The sequence below is a fragment of the Neoarius graeffei genome, chromosome 9 (assembly GCF_027579695.1).
Source record: "Neoarius graeffei isolate fNeoGra1 chromosome 9, fNeoGra1.pri, whole genome shotgun sequence".
Lineage (NCBI taxonomy): Eukaryota > Metazoa > Chordata > Actinopteri > Siluriformes > Ariidae > Neoarius > Neoarius graeffei.
The window spans coordinates 83,322,532-83,342,229 of NC_083577.1; the positions used below are offsets into that span (position 1 = coordinate 83,322,532).

Sequence of the window (19,698 nt, forward strand, 5' to 3'; positions counted from 1 at the left end):
GACATGTATACCAAATTTGCTGAACTTTCACCTCTGGGGGCGCTCATTGCGCTGTAGCAGTTGCAGGAGAGGCGTTTACAATCATGAGGCACCAGGAGTATGTTGTTTTGGTTGCCTTAAACACACATGACTTGTGGGGAATGGGTAGGCAGTCGGGAGCAAGTGTTGTAGCATAGCGCCACCTACTGACATGGGAGAAACCAAAAAATGTATTCTTCAAAAATCAATATCTCATCTTCTATTTTCTCAATCTTGATCAAACTTGATACGCACACTCTTAACAGGTCACCTGACATATGTGCCAAATTTTGTGAACTTTTGCCACTGGGGGCGCTGTTTTCAGGCAACAATTTATATCTCGGCTTCTGATTGGTCAAACTTGATCAAACTTTACAAAACAACTCTTCATAGGTCCCTTGACATGTATACCAAATTTGGTGAACTTTCACCACTGGGGGCGCTCATTGCGCTGTAGCAGTTGCAGGAGAGGTGTTTACAATCATGAGGCACCAGGAGTATGTTGTTTTGGTTGCCTTAAACACACATGACTTGTGGGGAATGGGTAGGCAGTCGGGAGCAAGTGTTGTAGCATAGCGCCACCTACTGACATGGGAGAAACCAAAAAAATTATTCTTCAAAAATCAATATCTCATCTTCTATTTTCTCAATCTTGATCAAACTTGATACTCACACTCTTAACAGGTCACCTGACATATGTGCCAAATTTTGTGAACTTTTGCCACTGGGGGCGCTGTTTTCAGGCAACAATTTATATCTCGGCTTCTGATTGGTCAAACTTGATCAAACTTTACAAAACAACTCTTCATTGGTCCCTTGACATGTATTCCAAATTTGGTGAACTTTCACCACTGGGGGCGCTCATTGCGCTGTATCAGTTGCAGGAGAGGTGTTTACAATCATGAGGCACCAGGAGTATGTTGTTTTGGTTGCCTTAAACACACATGACTTGTGGGGAATGGGTAGGCAGTCGGGAGCAAGTGTTGTAGCGTTACATACAGACTAATAGATGTCTAACAGAAGACAATCCTATGTAGCTATAGCTTGGTGACTGATGAGGTAAATACATTAATTTGGTTGGGAAGCCATGGCATAAAATGTTCTGTCCATGACAACATCTCAGCGCTCTGTGTACTCTGTGTCCAATTCTGTGCTTTGTCACCATTGTGGGAGTAATGTCTCTTGCCAAAGAAGCTGTGGAAGGTATTTCGCGGGGACGCATGCCCCCGCCCCCCTTGGCCGCTGGCGCGAGGGCCCGTCGAGGCCGCTTGCGGCTTTAATTAGGGCCCGAGCCCTATGGGCGAAGGCCCTATTGTTCTTGTAAGAGTTCACTATTATTATTCTTCCGTCTTCTTCTTCTTCTTTATTTTTCTCCGCTGTTGGGCCATTTTCGGGGCGCTTGCCATGGGCGAAAACGCACGAAATTTGGCACCAGTTCCGAGAATTGCCACCGCTACTCAGAACCAAAAGCCCAAACTTGGCCGGGGCTCAGGGCCTCTATAGCGCCCCCTAAGTCGTTGTTATTTTGGTCTCCCGCATTAAGGTGCCTGGTTGCCATGTTGTTTGTAGTAGTGGCATGCCATTTGGTACGCATATGTATCTCACTAAGCCGGACAAAAATGTAATGCCAATGCATTAGCCACGCCCAACAGGAAGTGAGGTAATTTCACTTTTGTGCGACATGCATGGCCACGAAGACGGCGCAACTCCTCCTAGACCGTTCATGGGAATGTCACCAAAATTGATACACATCATCTACAGACATGGCTGACAAAAGTTACTAAATAGGTTTCACGTAGCATAAACCGTTCAGAAGTTATACGTCAATCAATTTTCGATGCAAAATTTTACATGCTTAAAAATTCATAACAAATCTTCTAATTGCTCAAAACTGCTCTTACTTCACACGCAAATCAGTCATTGGGGTTCTGACATGTTACCCAATTTCTGTGATATTTCGCCACTGGGGGCGCTATTTTTGGGCAAAAAATCCAATCTTTCCTCAAATTTGGTCAAACTTCACGGCCACCCTCTTACTACCTCCCATGTCATGTATACCACATTTCGGGAATTTTCATCCATGGGGGGCGCTGTTTTTGGCCGACGCAATTGCTCCAAAACGGGTTTTTTGTTAATAATTCCATAATGCTTTTCCTTCACACCACTACCTTGTGATAGTACGTTGCTGTTGTAGACACTTATTTTTCCAACTCATAATCGCTCATGTACAGCATAGCGCCACCTACTTACATGGGAAAAACCAAAAAATTTATTCTTCAAAAATCTATATCTCATCTTCTATTTACTCAATTGTCATCAAACTTCATAAGCAAACTCTTCATAGCTCACCTGACATGTGCGCCAAATTTTGTGCACTTTCGCCCCTGGGGGTGCTGGTTATGGCGGAAATGATATTGCAGCTTCTGATTTGTCAAACTTGGCAAGCAAACTCTTTACAAGACCCTTATTGGGGCGCTTGCCATGGTCGACAACGCACGAAATTTGGCTCCTTTTTCTTAGACTGCCACCGCTACTGAGAACCAGAAGCCCAGATCCAGGCGGGCCTCAGGGCCTCTATAGCGCCCCCTAAGTCGTTGTGATTTTGGCCTCCCGCATAAAGGTGCCTGGTTGCCATGTAGTTTGTAGTAGTGGCATGCCATTTGGTACGCATATGTATCTCACTAAGCTGGACAAAAATGTAATGCCAATGCATTAGCCACGCCCAACAGGAAGTGAGGTAATTTCACTTTTGTGCGAAATGCGTAGCCACGAAGACGGCGCAACTCCTCCTAGACCGTTCATAGCAATGTCACCCAAATTGATAGACATCATCTACAGACATGGCTGACAAAAGTTCCTAAATACGTTTCACGTAGAATAAACCCTTCAGAAGTTATACGTCAATCAATTTTCAGTGCAAAATTTTACGAGATTAAAAATTCATAACAAATCTTCTAATTGCTCAAAACTGCTCATACTTCACACGCAAATCACTCATTGGGCTTCTGACATGCTACCCAAATTCTGTGATATTTCGCCACTGGGGGCGCTATTTTTCGGCAAAAAATCCAATCTTTCCTCAAATTTGGTCAAACTTCACGGCCACCCTCTTACTACCTCCCATGTCATGTATACCCCATTTTGGGAATTTTCGTCCATGGGGGGCGCTGTTTTTGGCCGACGCAATTGCTCCAAAACGGGTTTTTGGTAAATAATTCCATAATGCTTTTCCTTCACACCACTACCTTGTGATAGTACGTTGCTGTTGTAGACACTTATTTTTCCAACTCATAATCGCTCATGTACAGCATAGCGCCACCTACTGACATGGGAAAAACCAAAACATTTTTTCTTCAAAAATCAATATCTCATCTTCTATTTACTCAATCTTGATCAAACTTGATACGCACACTCTTAACAGGTCACCTGACATATCTCCCAAATTTTGTAAACTTTTGCCACTGGGGGCGCTGTTTTCAGGCAACATTTTATATCTCGGCTTCTGATTGGTCAAACTTGATCAACCTTGACACAACAACTCGTCATAGGTCCCTTGACATGTATTCCAAATTTGGTGAACTTTCACCACTGGGGGCGCTCATTGCGCTGTATCAGTTGCAGGAGAGGTGTTTACAATCATGAGGCACCAGGAGTATGTTGTTTTGGTTGCCTTAAACACACATGACTTGTGGGGAATGGGTAGGCAGTCGGGAGCAAGTGTTGTCGCATTACATACAGACTAATAGATGTCTAACAGAAGACAATCCTATGTAGCTATAGCTTGGTGACTGATGAGGTAAATACATTTATTTGGTTGGGAAGCCATGGCATAAAATTTTCTGTCCATGAAAACATCTCAGCGCACCGTGTACTCTGTGTCCGATTCTGTGCTTTGTCGCCATTGTGGGAGTAATGTCTCTTGCCGAAGAAGCTGTGGAAGGTATTTCGCGGGGACGCATGCCCCCGCCCCCCTTGGCCGCTGGCGCGAGGGCCCGTCGAGGCCGCTTGCGGCTTTAATTATTCTTCTTCTTTATTTTTCTCCGCTGTTGGGCCATTTTCGGGGCGCTTGCCATGGGCGAAAACGCGCGAAATTTGGCGCCACTTCCGAGAATTGCCACCGCTACTCAGAACCAAAAGCCCACACTTGGCCGGGGCTCAGGGCCTCTATAGCGCCCCCTAAGTCGTTGTGATTTTGGCCTCCCGCATTAAGGTGCCTGGTTGCCATATAGTTTGTAGTAGTGGCATGCCATTTGGTATGCATATGTATCTCACCAAGCCGGACAAAAATGTAATGCCAATGCATTAGCCACGCCCAACAGGAAGTGAGGTAATTTCACTTTTGTGTGAAATGCATGGCCACGAAGACGGCGCAACTCCTCCTAGACCGTTCATAGGAATGTCACCAAAATTGATACACATCATCTACAGACATGGCTGACAAAAGTTACTAAATACCTTTCACGTAGGATAAACCGTTCAGAAGTTATACGTCAATCAATTTTCACTTCAAAATTTTACATGCTAAAAAATTCATAACAAATCTTCTAATTGCTCAACACTGCTCATACTTCACACGCTAATCACTCATTGGGCTTCTGACATGTTACCCAATTTCTGTGATATTTCGCCACTGGGGGCGCTATTTTTGGGCAAAAAATCCAATCTTTCCTCAAATTTGGTCAAACTTCACGGCCACCCTCTTACTACCTCCCATGTCATGTATACCACATTTTGGGAATTTTCGTCCATGGGGGGCACTGTTTTTGGCCAACGCAATTGCTCCAAAACGGGTTTTTGGTAAATTATTCCATAATGCTTTTCCTTTACACCACTACCTTGTGATAGTGCGTTGCTGTTGTGGACACTGATTTTTCCATCTCATAATCACTCATGTACAGCATAGCGCCACCTACTGACATGGGAAAAACCAAAAAATTTATTCTTCAAAAATCTATATATCATCTTCTGTTTACTCAATTGTCATCAAACTTCATACGCAAACTCTTCATAGCTCACCTGACATGTACGCCAAATTTTGTGCACTTTCGCCCCTGGGGGTGCTGGTTATGGCAGAAATGATATTGCAGCTTCTGATTTGTCAAACTTGGCAAGCAAACTCTTTACAAGACCCTTATTGGGGCGCTTGCCATGGTCGACATCGCACGAAATTTGGCTCCTTTTTCTTAGACTGCCACCGCTACTGAGAACCAGAAGCCCAGATCCAGGCGGGCCTCAGGGCCTCTATAGCGCCCCCTAACTCATTGTGATTTTGGCCTCCCGCATTAAGGTGCCTGGTTGCCATGTAGTTTGTAGTAGTGGCATGCCATTTGGTACGCATATGTATCTCACTAAGCCGGACAAAAATGTAATGCCAATGCATTAGCCACGCCCAACAGGAAGTAAGGTAATTTCACTTTTGTGCGAAATGCATGGCCACGAAAACGGCGCAACTCCTCCTAGACCGTTCATAGGTATGTCACCAAAATTGATACACATCATCTACAGACATGGCTGACAAAAGTTCCTAAAGACGTTTCACGTAGAATAAACCGTTCAGAAGTTATACGTCAATCAATTTTCAATGCAAAATTTTACATGCTTAAAAATTCATAACATATCTTCAAATTGCTCAAAACTGCTCATACTTCACACGCAAATCACTCATTGGGCATCTGACATGTTACCCAATTTCTGTGATATTTCGCCACTGGGGGCGCTATTTTTGGGCAAAAAATCCAATCTTTCCTCAAATTTGGTCAAACTTCACGGCCACCCTCTTACTACCTCCCATGTCATGTACACCTCATTTTGGGAATTTTCGTCCATGGGGGGCGCTGTTTTTGGCCAACGCAATTGCTCCAAAACAGGTTTTTGGTAAATAATTCCATAATGCTTCTCCTTCACACCACTTCCTTGTGATAGTACGTTGCTGTTGTAGACACTTATTTTTTCCAACTCAAAATCGCTCATGTGCAGCATAGCGCCACCTACTGACATGGGAGAAACCAAAAAATTTATTCTTCAAAAATCAATATCTCATCTTCTATTTTCTCAATCTTGATCAAACTTGATACGCACACTCTTAACAGGTCACCTGACATATGTGCCAAATTTTGTGAACTTTTGCCACTGGGGGCGCTGTTTTCAGGCAACAATTTATATCTCGGCTTCTGATTGGTCAAACTTGATCAAACTTTACAAAACAACTCTTCATAGGTCCCTTGACATGTATACCAAATTTGGTGAACTTTCACCACTGGGGGCGCTCATTGCGCTGTAGCAGTTGCAGGAGAGTTGTTTACAATCATGAGGCACCAGGAGTATGTTGTTTTGGTTGCCTTAAACACACATGACTTGTGGACCACTGGGGGCGCTCATTGCACTGTAGCAGTTGCAGGAGAGGTGTTTACAATCATGAGGCACCAGGCGTATGTTGTTTTGGTTGCCTTAAACACACATGACTTGTGGGGAATGGGTAGGCAGTCGGGAGCAAGTGTTGTAGCATAGCGCCACCTACTGACATGGGAGAAACCAAAAAATGTATTCTTCAAAAAACAATATCTCATCTTCTATTTTCTCAATCTTGATCAAACTTGATATGCACACTCTTAACAGGTCACCTGACATATGTGCCAAATTTTGTGAACTTTTGCCACTGGGGGCGCTGTTTTCAGGCAAGAATTTATATCTCGGCTTCTGATTGGTCAAACTTGATCAAACTTTAGAAAACAACTCTTCATAGGTCACTTGACATGTATACCAAATTTGGTGAACTTTCACCACTGGGGGCGCTCATTGCGCTGTAGCAGTTGCAGGAGAGGTGTTTACAATCATGAGGCACCAGGAGTATGTTGTTTTGGTTTCCTTAAACACACATGACTTGTGGACCACTGGGGGCGCTCATTGCACTGTAGCAGTTGCAGGAGAGGTGTTTACAATCATGAGGCACCAGGAGTATGTTGTTTTGGTTGCCTTAAACACACATGACTTGTGGGGAATGGGTAGGCAGTCGGGAGCAAGTGTTGTAGCGTTACATACAGACTAATAGATGTCTAACAGAAGACAATCCTATGTAGCTATAGCTTGGTGACTGATGAGGTAAATACATTAATTTGGTTGGGAAGCCATGGCATAAAATGTTCTGTCCATGACAACATCTCAGCGCACCGTGTACTCTGTGTCCAATTCTGTGCTTTGTCACCATTGTGGGAGTAATGTCTTTTGCCAAAGAAGCTGTGGAAGGTATTTCGCGGGGACGCATGCCCCCGCCCCCCTTGGCCGCTGGCGCGAGGGCCCGTCGAGGCCGCTTGCGGCTTTAATTTATTCTTCTTCCGTCTTCTTCTTCTTCTTCTTCTTTATTTTTCTCCGCTGTTGGGCCATTTTCGGGGCGCTTGCCATGGGCGAAAACGCACGAAATTTGGCACCAGTTCCGAGAATTGCCACCGCTACTCAGAACCAGAAGCCCAAACTTGGCCGGGGCTCCGGGCCTCTATAGCGCCCCCTAAGTCGTTGTGATTTTGGCCTCCCGCATTAAGGTGCCTGGGTGCCATGTAGTTTGTAGTAGTGGCATGCCATTTGGTACGCATATGTATCTCACTAAGCCGGACAAAAATGTCATGCCAATGCATTAGCCACGCCCAACAGGAAGTGAGGTAATTTCACTTTTGTGCGAAATGCATGGCCACGAAGACGGCGCAACTCCTCCTAGACCGTTCATAGGAATGTCACAAAAATTGATACACATCATCTACAGACATGGCTGACAAAAGTTACTAAATACGTTTCACGTAGGATAAACCGTTCAGAAGTTATACGTCAATCAATTTTCGATGCAAAATTTTACATGCTTAAAAATTCATAACAAATCTTCTGATTGCTCAAAACTGCTCATACTTCACACGCTAATCACTCATTGGGCTTCTGACATGTTACCCAATTTCTGTGATATTTCGCCACTGGGGGCGCTATTTTTGGGCAAAAATTCCAATCTTTCCTCAAATTTGGTCAAACTTCACGGCCACCCTCTTACTACCTCCCATGTCATGTATACCACATTTTGGAAATTTTCGTCCATGGGGGGCGCTGTTTTTGGCCGACGCAATTGCTCCAAAACGGGTTTTTGGTAAATAATTCCATAATGCTTTTCCTTCACACCACTACCTTGTGATAGTATGTTGCTGTTGTAGACACTTATTTTTCCAACTCATAATCGCTCATGTACAGCATAGCGCCACCTACTGACATGGGAAAAACCAAAAAATTTATTCTTCAAAAATCTATATCTCATCTTCTATTTACTCAATTGTCATCAAACTTCATACGCAAACTCTTCATAGCTCACCTGACATCTACGCCAAATTTTGTGCACTTTCGCCCCTGGGGGTGCTGGTTATGGCAAAAATGATATTGCAGCTTCTGATCTGTCAAACTTGCCAAGCAAACTCTTTACAAGACCCTTACTGGGGCGCTTGCCATGGTCGACAACGCACGAAATTTGGCTCCTTTTTCTTAGACTGCCACCGCTACTGAGAACCAGAAGCCCAGATCCAGGCGGGCCTCAGGGCCTCTATAGCGCCCCCTAACTCGTTGTGCTTTTGGCCTCCCGCATTAAGGTGCCTGGTTGCCATGGAGTTTGTAGTAGTGGCATGCCATTTGGTTCGCATATGTATCTCACTAAGCCGGACAAAAATGTAATGCCAATGCATTAGCCACGCCCAACAGGAAGTGAGGTAATTTCACTTTTGTGCGAAATGCATGGCCACGAACACGGCGCAACTCCTCCTAGACCGTTCATAGGAATGTCACCAAAATTGATACACATGATCTACAGACATGGCTGACAAAAGTTACTAAATACGTTTCACGTAGCATAAACCGTTCAGAAGTTATACGTCAATCAATTTTCACTGCAATATTTTACATGCTTAAAAATTCATAACAAATCTTCTAATTGCTCAAACCTGCTCATACTTCACACGCAAATCAGTCATTGGGTTTCTCACGTTACCCAATTTCTGTGATGTTTCGCCACTGGGGGCGCTATTTTTGGGCAAAAAATCCAATCTTTCCTCAAATTTGGTCAAACTTCACGGCCACCCTCTTACTACCTCCCATGTCATGTATACCACATTTTGGGAATTTTCGTCCATGGGGGGCGCTGTTTTTGGCCAACGCAATTGCTCCAAAACGGGTTTTTGGTAAATAATTCCATAATGCTTTTCCTTCACACCACTACCTTGTGGTAATGTCTCTTGCCGAAGAAGCTGTGGAAGGTATTTCGCAGGGACGCATGCCCCCGCCCCCCTTGGCCGCTGGCGCGAGGGCCCGTCGAGGCCGCTTGCGGCTTTAATTAGGGCCCGAGCCCTATGGGCGAAGGCCCTATTGTTCTTGTAAGAGTTCACTATTATTATTCTTCCGTCTTCTTCTTCTTCTTCTTCTTCTTCTTCCGTCTTCTTCTTCTTCTTTATTTTTCTCCGCTGTTGGGCCATTTTCGGGGCACTTGCCATGGGCGAAAACGCACGAAATTTGGCGCCAGTTCCGAGAATTGCCACCGCTACTCAGAGCCAGAGGCCCAAACTTGGCCGGGGCTCAGGGCCTCTATAGCGCCCCCTAAGTCATTGTGATTTTGGCCTCCCGCATTAAGGTGCCTGGGTGCCATGTAGTTTGTAGTACTGGCATGCCATTTGGTACGCATATGTATCTCACTAAGCCGGACAAAAATGTAATGCCAATGCATTAGCCACGCCCAACAGGAAGTGAGGTAATTTCACTTTTGTGCGAAATGCATGGCCACGAAGACGGCGCAACTCCTCCTAGACCGTCCATAGGAATGTCACCAAAATTGATACACATCATCTACAGACATGCCTGACAAAAGTTACTAAATACGTTTCATGTAGGATAAACCGTTCAGAAGTTATACGTCATTCAATTTTCGATGCAAAATTTTACATGCTTAAAAATTCATAACAAATCTTCTGATTGCTCAAAACTGCTCATTCTTCACACGCAAATCACTCATTGGGCTTCTGACATGTTTCCCAATTTCTGTGATATTTCGCCACTGGGGGCGCTATTTTTGGGCAAAAATTCCAATCTTTCCTCAAATTTTGTCAAACTTCATGGCCACCCTCTTTCTACCTCCCATGTCATGTATACCACATTTTGGAAATTTTCGTCCATGGGGGGCGCTGTTTTTGGCCGACGCAATTGCTCCAAAACGGGTTTTTGGTTAATAACTGCATAATGCTTTTCCTTCACACCACTACCTTGTGATAGTACGTTGCTGTTGTAGACACTTATTTTTCCAACTCATAATCGCTCATGTACAGCATAGCGCCACCTACTGACATGGGAAAAACCAAAAAATTTATTCTTCAAAAATCTATATCTCATCTTCTATTTACTCAATTGTCATCAAACTTCATACGCAAACTCTTCATAGCTCACCTGGCATATACGCCAAATTTTGTGCACTTTCGCCACTGGGGGCGCTATTTTTGGGCAAAAAATCCTATCTTTCCTCAAATTTGGTCAAACTTCACGGCCACCCTCTTACTACCTCCCATGTCATGTATACCACATTTTGGGAATTTTCGTCCATGGGGGGCGCTGTTTTTGGCCGACGCAATTGCTCCAAAACGGGTTTTTGGGAAATAATTCCATTACGCTTTTCCTTCACACCACTACCTTGTGATAGTACATTGCTGTTGTAGAGACTTATTTCTCCAACTCATAATCGCTCATGTACAGCATAGCGCCACCTACTGACATGGGAAAAACCAAAAAATTTATTCTTCAAAAATCTATATCTCATCTTCTATTTACTCAATTGTCATCAAACTTCATACGCAAACTCTTCATAGCTCACCTGACATATACGCCAAATTTTGTGCACTTTCGCTATTATTATTAGGCCCCGAGCACCGTACAGTGCGAGACCCTATTGTTGCCATGTGTCCATTTCTGTGCTTTGTCGCCATTGTGGGAGTAATGTCTCTTGCCGAGGAAGCTGTGGAAGGTATTTCGCGGGGACGCATGCCCCCGCCCCCCTTGGCCGCTGGCGCGAGGGCCCGTCGAGGCCGCTTGCGGCTTTAATTATTATTATTATTGTACATACACATTTGATGGAACAATCCTAGATTTTACAAAAAGTTAAGAACAGGGCGGTAACTTAGCAATATTGAATGCTGATTCTGATCGAATGTAATTCAGTGTTCTGTCAATCCAGTGTACTGTACAAAGGCAAAGTTCTAACAGTAAAAATGGTCCAAGTCCAGAAAGCCTGAACAACAACCCAACTTGTATACAAGCGATAGCCAGGTTGACGGTTCAAGTTCAGTTACTTTTGGTCGTAGTTAATCGTTCCATTGCAGTTGTTCAAAACAAAAGGGCTTTGCTGAGTGAAGTGAATTTATCCAGAGCGACATATAACACACCCAGAGCATCCTGGAGAGCAGCTGGGGGTTAGGTGCCTTGTTCAAGGCCACTTCAACCATTCCTGCTGGTCCAAACCAGCGACCTTTTGGGTTTTGAGTGGCATTCATGTTTCAGGAGGGGCAGGGCTTCACTGGAGGACGACGCTCTGCCCTTCTTGATGCACGAATGCTACTCATCACCCAGCTCATTGCTTCATTGCTATAGGCTTGCTGAGGCATTTCCAGCGTCTCCGTTGCCGATTCTCCGAGTTCGACACAGAATTTGATGTTTGGTCCATAGTAAAATCGCAAATGCACACGTGTCACAAAAACACATGTACAGGATTTACTCGCTCCTGTTGTTGCACTCTGAACAGTCCAGGAACATTTTTTTTTATCACACTTTGTAACGTGTCATTTAATCTTCGGGAGCTATTTTTAAGGCCATATAATAGCATGCTTCGGTTTATAGTGTGCATGTATAAGCAATATACTGTTTCTATATTGCTTAAAGAGACAGTATGAATGTGTGTGTGTTTGCTGTGTTGTAGGACGGGTGGAATCAGAACCACTTCTTGACTCCTGTGTCCACACTGGAGAGAGACCGCTTCAAATCTCAGCCCACATTACCCTCAAACTCCCTGCAGATGTCTCCAGTCAATAAGACAGGTGTGTGTGTGTGTGTGTGGGGAGAGGAAACCAGAAACAAGCATATGCAGTTTAAGATAATCCATAAAAGACACTTTATAAGTAAACTTTTAATGTTTGTGCTTTGCAACACAAGAAAAAAATTCCACAAAACAAGTTCACCTTATCAGCAGCAATGACAGTGACCGTGTGTGTGTGTGTGTGTTTAATCAGTAACAAGCAGAATGTGTTTTTGTTTTTTTTTCCCCCCCGCAGCGGGCAGCAGCACCTCGTCTCCAGCCGTGTTAGGGATTAAAGAGCAGCGCTCCGATTACCAGAGGACGCAGCCAGCTATGCAATTTCATAACTACAAAGGAGACAGCAGTGTGCATAAAACCCCATACACAGGTATAGAACAAGCCGCTCTGAACATCAGGCTCCGGCACATTAACTCTAAAGATATAAAGTTGTCTCAGCTCTAAGATTAGATTAAACTATGAAATGAGTTTCGAGCATTTAAGTGATTTAATCAGGTAGAACATCAAATATGTGCGACCACAATAGCTTGCGATATCAGTCCTGTTCCTGACTCTAATGAGACACGGTGTATTTCAGTAAAGGGCATGATGCCGGAGCTCAGAGATTAAAGTACTGATAACAGGGTTCACACACAGTTCCTGGATATATTTAGCTCAATAAGTGCTGATTTCATCTTGCAACAAGTTTACATTTTATTGAGCTTAGTATTCAGAACTATGATTCAGCCCAAAATGACCTTTCTCCTGTTCAAGGCTGGTAATATATTGATTGAGGCACTGCCTAAAAGTGGAGCTCCCATCTGTTTCTGGGTTGTAGAATTTTCTTATATCATAACCCAGGGGTTCCCAAACTTTTCCATGCCAAGGCCCCCCAAACAGCATTAGCTTCTGGCTGGGGACCCCCTTTGCAAACCCACAGACAGTGCTACAAAATATGTAAAGAAACATCAACTTTTAGAATGTTTTCTCTTACTTTTATTCAATATTCAATAATTGTTACATTTGTTTAGCATAAGAATATTATTAACTAACATGTTTTCAACACAAATATTTTCGCACTGAACAATAAACTGTATAACCTCCTGTAGCACCTGATTCAACTCGTTATCCATCCTTTTTGCGATCAGTGCCTCGCGATGGAGCGTGCAGTGTGTGGCCACTACATGCGGGGCCTTCTGCTTAATGAGCGCGTTCACTCCACTGATCTTCCCGGTCATTGCCGCGGCTCCGTCCGAACACGCCCCCACACAACGGGTCCAGTCCAATCCGTTAGACTCGATGTAATCGTCCAAAACTTGAAAAATGTCTTTCCCAGTAGTTCTTCTTTCAAGTATTTCCTCCACAAATCTTTCCTGTGAAATAAATCTGATGTACACAAGCAGTTGGGCCTCATTGGATAAATCTGTGCTCTCATCCAGCTGAAGTGCGAAGTATTCGCTGGCTCTCACCTGCTCCAACAGCTGAGCAGATACGTCTTGAGCCACGTCACCAATCCGTCGGCTCACGGTGTTATCAGAGAGTGGGACAGCATTGATTTTTTTGGCAGCATCCTCACCAAGCAGTTCTCGGACAATGTCTTTGGTGGCTGGTAAAATCAAATCTTCTCCAATTGAGTGAGGTTTTTTAGCACGAGCAATGTGGTACAAGGCTAAAAATGATGCCTTCAGGGCCCGCTCGGGGACAGTAGCTTGCTGGGTGAATGCAGCAGATTGCCTGACCAAATGCTCTTCTTTGCGTCTGAAGAAATCTACTGTTTTTTCGGCATCTGTCGGATGTTTTTGTACCAAGTCACGCTGAAGTTTCGAAGGTTTTAAGCACTCGTTTGACAGGGTCTCCAGACAGAGGACACATTTCAGGCAATCTTGGCCATTTTTCTGTATGGCTGTAAAGCCATACTTAATGTATGCTGCCTCATATTTTCGGATTTTAGTTGGCCAGGACTTCTTAGTTTTTTTTCGCAGCAGTGTCCTCCACAGCAGGAATGTTGGTTTGTTCCTTCGGTCTCTTCTTCAAAAACCTGTCCATTTTGCGCTAGCAATACGCTAGCTTGAGGAGCAAAGCAGCTTGATAAATGGCGCAAACCGCAACATCACAGGCAATCGGAGAGATGAGCATGGCAAACAACGTTTCGATATGATGTATTATTATTAATAATTATATTTTATAATGATTAAAAAACTAATTACAATATATTTAATAATAATTATTTTAAAGTTTTTTTTTCGCAATTTTTTTGTTATCGTCCCTCCAACTTTCTGAGGCCCCCCTAGCGGCCCCCCACTTTGAAAACCACTGTCATAGCCAGTCTCTTTTGTTTTATTTCTTTACTGGCTAGCACTGACCACTAGGCGGTGTGTATGACTGGTAATTACTAACACTGGCCACTAGGCGGCGTGCATGACTGGTAATTACGAACACTGACCACTAGGCGGTGTGTATGACTGGTAATTACTAACACTGGCCACTAGGCGGCGTGTATAACTGGTAATTACTAATACTGGCCACTAGGCGGCGTGTATGACTGGTAATTACTAACACTGACCACTAGGCGGCGTGTATGACTGGTAATTACTAACACTGATCACTAGGCGGCGTGTATGACTGGTAATTACTAACACTGGCCACTAGGCGGCGTGTATGACTGGTAATTACTAACACTGGCCACTAGGCGGCGTGTATGACTGGTAATTACTAACACTGGCCACGAGGCGGCGTGTATGACTGGTAATTACTAACACTGGCCACTAGGTGGTGTGTCTCATCTCATTATCTCTAGCTGCTTTATCCTGTTCTACAGGGTCACAGGCAAGCTGGAGCCTATCCCAGCTGACTACGGGCGAAAGGCGGGGTACACCCTGGACAAGTCGCCAGGTCATCACAGGGCTGACACATAGACACAGACAACCATTCACACTCACATTCACACCTACGCTCAATTTAGAGTCACCAGTTAACCTAACCTGCATGTCTTTGGACTGTGGGGGAAACCGGAGCACCCGGAGGAAACCCACGCGGACACGGGGAGAACATGCAAACTCTGCACAGAAAGGCCCTCGCCGGCCACGGGGCTCGAACCCAGAACCTTCTTGCTGTGAGGCGACAGCGCTAACCACTATACCTAGGCGGCGTGTATGACTGGTAATTACTAACACTGGCCACTAGGCAGCGTGTATGACTGGTAATTACTAACACTGGCCACTAGGCAGCGTGTATGACTGGTAATTACTAACACTGGCCACTAGGCGGCGTGTATGACTGGTAATTACTAACACTGATCACTAGGCGGCGTGTATGACTGGTAATTACTAACACTGGCCACTAGGCGGCGTGTATGACTGGTAATTACTAACACTGATCACTAGGCGGCGTGTATGACTGGTAATTACTAACACTGGCCACTAGGCGGCGTGTATGACTGGTAATTACTAACACTGACCGCTAGGCGGCGTGTATGACTGGTAATTACTAACACTGACCACTAGGCGGTGTGTATGACTGGTAATTACTAACACTGACCACTAGGCGGCGTGTATGACTGGTAATTACTAACACTGGCCACTAGGCGGTGTGTCTGACTGGTAATTACTAACACTGATCACTAGGCGGCGTGTATGACTGGTAATTACTAACACTGGCCACTAGGCGGCGTGTATGACTGGTAATTACTAACACTGACCGCTAGGCGGCGTGTATGACTGGTAATTACTAACACTGACCACTAGGCGGTGTGTATGACTGGTAATTACTAACACTGACCACTAGGCGGCGTGTATGACTGGTAATTACTAACACTGGCCACTAGGCGGTGTGTCTGACTGGTAATTACTAACACTGATCACTAGGCGGCGTGTATGACTGGTAATTACTAACACTGGCCACTAGGCGGCGTGTATGACTGGTAATTACTAACACTGATCACTAGGCGGCGTGTATGACTGGTAATTACTAACACTGGCCACTAGGCGGCGTGTATGACTGGTAATTACTAACACTGACCGCTAGGCGGCGTGTATGACTGGTAATTACTAACACTGACCACTAGGCGGTGTGTATGACTGGTAATTACTAACACTGACCACTAGGCGGCGTGTATGACTGGTAATTACTAACACTGGCCACTAGGCGATTAGGATGTCTAACCATTAGGATGTCACTTACGTAATACGTTACTCATTAAGTAATTTCTTGTTCATAGAGCCATTGTATCGCAGTTATGCGCTTATACTGAATATCTACACTCTTGCTTGTGTAAATAAAACAGCTTAAATAAAAGACATAAGACGATGAATCAAGTAGCGACATATTAGTAGCAATAATAATAATAGTAAGTGCCGACCTGATAAAGTATGCCAACGTTTACACTGATGTCTGAACAAAATGAGAAACGGTCCCAACATGTCCGAGAGAAAGTCACTGAAAACGAGGAGGTTAAAACGCTGTGGGACTTCACCATCCAGACTGATAAGGTGCTCGAGCACACAACCAAGACATTACCCGAGTAAAGAAAAGAGAGAACAAATGCCTCGTCATCGACGTGGCTGTACTACCCGCTGACCATGACAGACAGAAGTCGAGAAGATCGACAGTTCCTCCCAACTGAGACGAGAGATAACAAGACTGTGGAATAGAGAGAGAGCTGTAGTTCCGGTGATAATCCGAGCCTGAGGGTCCATACCAAAGAAGCTCGATTACTACCTGGACAAGACAGAAATAACACCAGACATCACCACCGTACAAAAGAGTGCTCTTCTAGGATCATCAGAAAGATGCTCGCTGTGTCCGAAATCACTCCCTGCTCACTATATAGTGGACGGTGTAGTGAGTTCGCCATTTTGTAGTGCTGTCTGAATGTATAGTGAGAATTATTACGCTCTATATAGCGCACTCAAAGTATCCCACAATGCACTGTGAAAAGTAGTGTACAACCGATGGGCACTAACCAAGCAATATACCATCATGCATTGCAGTTGTGCTGGGGGGGGATGTGTTGGGGTGAACTGACAGAGGAAGAAACACATTATCGACTGACATTCAAGCACAATTAAAAATAGTCAGAGAATAGAAAATAAGCTGAAATGGATAAAATACAAGAATAAAAGAGTGCAGAGTGAGGAATTAATCAAAAGCCTCGAATTTGATTTAATAAAAGGCAGCGGCGAAGAAGGACAAGTATTCAGCCTTGATTTCAATAATAATAATAATAATAATAAGTTAAATTTATAAAGCGCCTTTCAAGAAACCCAAGGACGCTTTACAATTATAGACAAGGAAAAAAGTAAATAAATAAAAAAATGACAAAAAAATATATATAATAAATAAATAATAAAAAGTAAAAAGTCCACCAAGTAGGGGTCAGGATGTAATTCCAGTGGTGTAGCAGCCACAGTCCCACCAAAAGGCGCACGAAAACGAGTCCCACATCTCCAGCACCGCCGCCGTGACGCCATCAGCAATATCGCTCGAACACCACGCCATGGATCCATAAAGCGAGCAGAGAAGCTCCGCCATGCAAAGCGCTGGTATGTCCAAACCGCCTGCACAGCCGCCGCGACACCACCGAGCAACATCGCTCAGAACATCACGCCAAGCATTAAAGCGCAGAGCGCTGGACAACCACGATGTAAAATGAGCAACGAGCTCACTGCAGTCCATAAACAGGAGCACAGGCATCACCCACAGCGAACCAAGGCCTGGAGGGAACCGACGCCCAAAACTGGGTCCGGAGCTACACCACCACCGGCGGACAAAACACTCAAACAAACATCAAACTACACAAACACAGAAAAAATAAATAAATAAAATGAAAATAGAAAAAGAAAGAAAAATAAAATAAAAAAGCTCTGGTTCTGGTAAAAGAGCTGAAAGATGCAGCAGACACAAAGTACTTTGTACTGATTAATGTAGGAAATACGCTCAGTAGCCTATAATATGGATTCATCACAAAAATACATGCGTGTGTTTATTATTTTGAATGAAAACCCACCAGCCGACTGATCTGGCACGTCTTAATTGTGCGAAAGTAATGACGTGAATACCAGCGCGGCAGAGTAGCGTCCGAAAGGGTTTTTTCATTTTACCAATGAGTTCACTACAGTGCTGAGCGTAAATGAGTGCACCCCCTTTGAAAAGTAACATTTTAAACAGTATCTCAATGAACACAAACAATTTCCAAAATGTTGACAAGACAAAGGCTACATCCACACGACAACGGCAACGAGATTTTTTTTTTTTTAGCGGGTGAAAAAAATATTGCGTCCACATGGGCAACGGATCAGTAAAATATCAGGTACATATGGCAATGCAGCGCTTGCTGAAAACGATGCAATACACATGCCACACCTCTACGTGCGCTGTAAGACGGTCCCATCGGAGACACCAGAACAATAGAAGAAGTAGGACGCATGCGCATAAACCCCTTCTTCTACCCGGCGTGAATGAGTGAGTGCTGCTTGTTCTAGTCATGTGGTTGTGACGTCATCGTAAACAACTCCGTTCTACTCATCCAGACGACTTAGCAACGGCGTCGTTGCCAGATTTTTCCACTCTGGAAACCGTTCTCAAAAAATATCGTTTTGGGGCACCCAAAACGCCGGTGCCATGTGGACGCCAGGCCGAAACGATAAACAATTTTATTAGATTCACCGGAATCCGTTGCCGTGTGGACAGGGCTAAAGTTTAATATAACATCTGTTTAACTTATAACGTGAAAGTAAGGTGAATAATATAACTTAGATTACATATTTTTCAGTTTTACTCAAATTAGGGTGGTGCAAAAATGAGTACACCCCACAACAAAAACTACTACATCTAGTACTTTGTATGGCCTCCATGATTTTTAATGACAGCACCAAGTCTTCTAGGCATGGAATGAACAAGTTGGCGACATTTTGCAACATCAATCTTTTTCCATTCTTCAACAGTGACCTCTTTTAGTGACTGGATGCTGAATGGAGAGCGATGCTCAACTTGTCTCTTCAGAATTCCCCATAGGTGTTCGATTGGGTTCAGATCAGGAAACATACTTGGCCACTGAATCACTTTCACCCTGTTCTTCTTCAGAAATCCAACAGTGGCCTTAGATGTGTGTTTAGTCATGTTGGAAAAGTGCACGACGACCAAGGGCATGGAGTGATGGTAGCATCTTCTCTTTCAGTATAGAGCGATACGTCTGTGAATTCATGATGCCATCAATGAAATGCAGCTCCCTGACACCAGCAGCACTCATGCAGCCCCACATAAGGACACTGCCACCACCATGTTTCACTGTAGGCACCAGGCAGTTTTCTTTGTATTCCTCACCTTTGCGACGCCATATAGTTTTGAAGCCATCAGTTCCAAAAACATTTCTCTTGGTCTCATCACTCCAGAGTATAGAGTCCCAGTAGTCTTCATCTTTGTCAGCATGGGCCCTGGCAAACTCTAGGTGGGCTTTTTTGTGCCTGGGCTTTAGGAGAGGCTTCTTTCGTGGACGGCATCCATGCATGCCATTCCTCTGCAGTGTACGCCGTATTGTGTCACAGGAAATAGTCACCCCAGTTTGGCTTTCTACTTCTTTAGATAACTGCAGTGAACTTGCATGCCGATTTTCTTCAACCCTT

At 44.3% G+C, this 19,698-nt stretch overlaps 1 protein-coding gene across 13 annotated transcripts in view; it reads left to right on the forward strand.

Annotated features, from left to right (window-relative positions):
- The window catches only part of LOC132892046 (plakophilin-4-like), a 412,882-nt gene that overhangs the window by 384,674 nt on the left and 8,510 nt on the right, over positions 1–19,698 (forward strand). For all 13 annotated transcript variants that reach the window (XM_060930383.1, XM_060930384.1, XM_060930376.1 and 10 more), the window contains 2 exons: positions 11,987–12,104; positions 12,339–12,470. In XM_060930383.1, the coding sequence (XP_060786366.1) occupies positions 11,987–12,104; positions 12,339–12,470 (250 nt within the window). The remainder of the gene's footprint in view (positions 1–11,986; positions 12,105–12,338; positions 12,471–19,698) is intronic.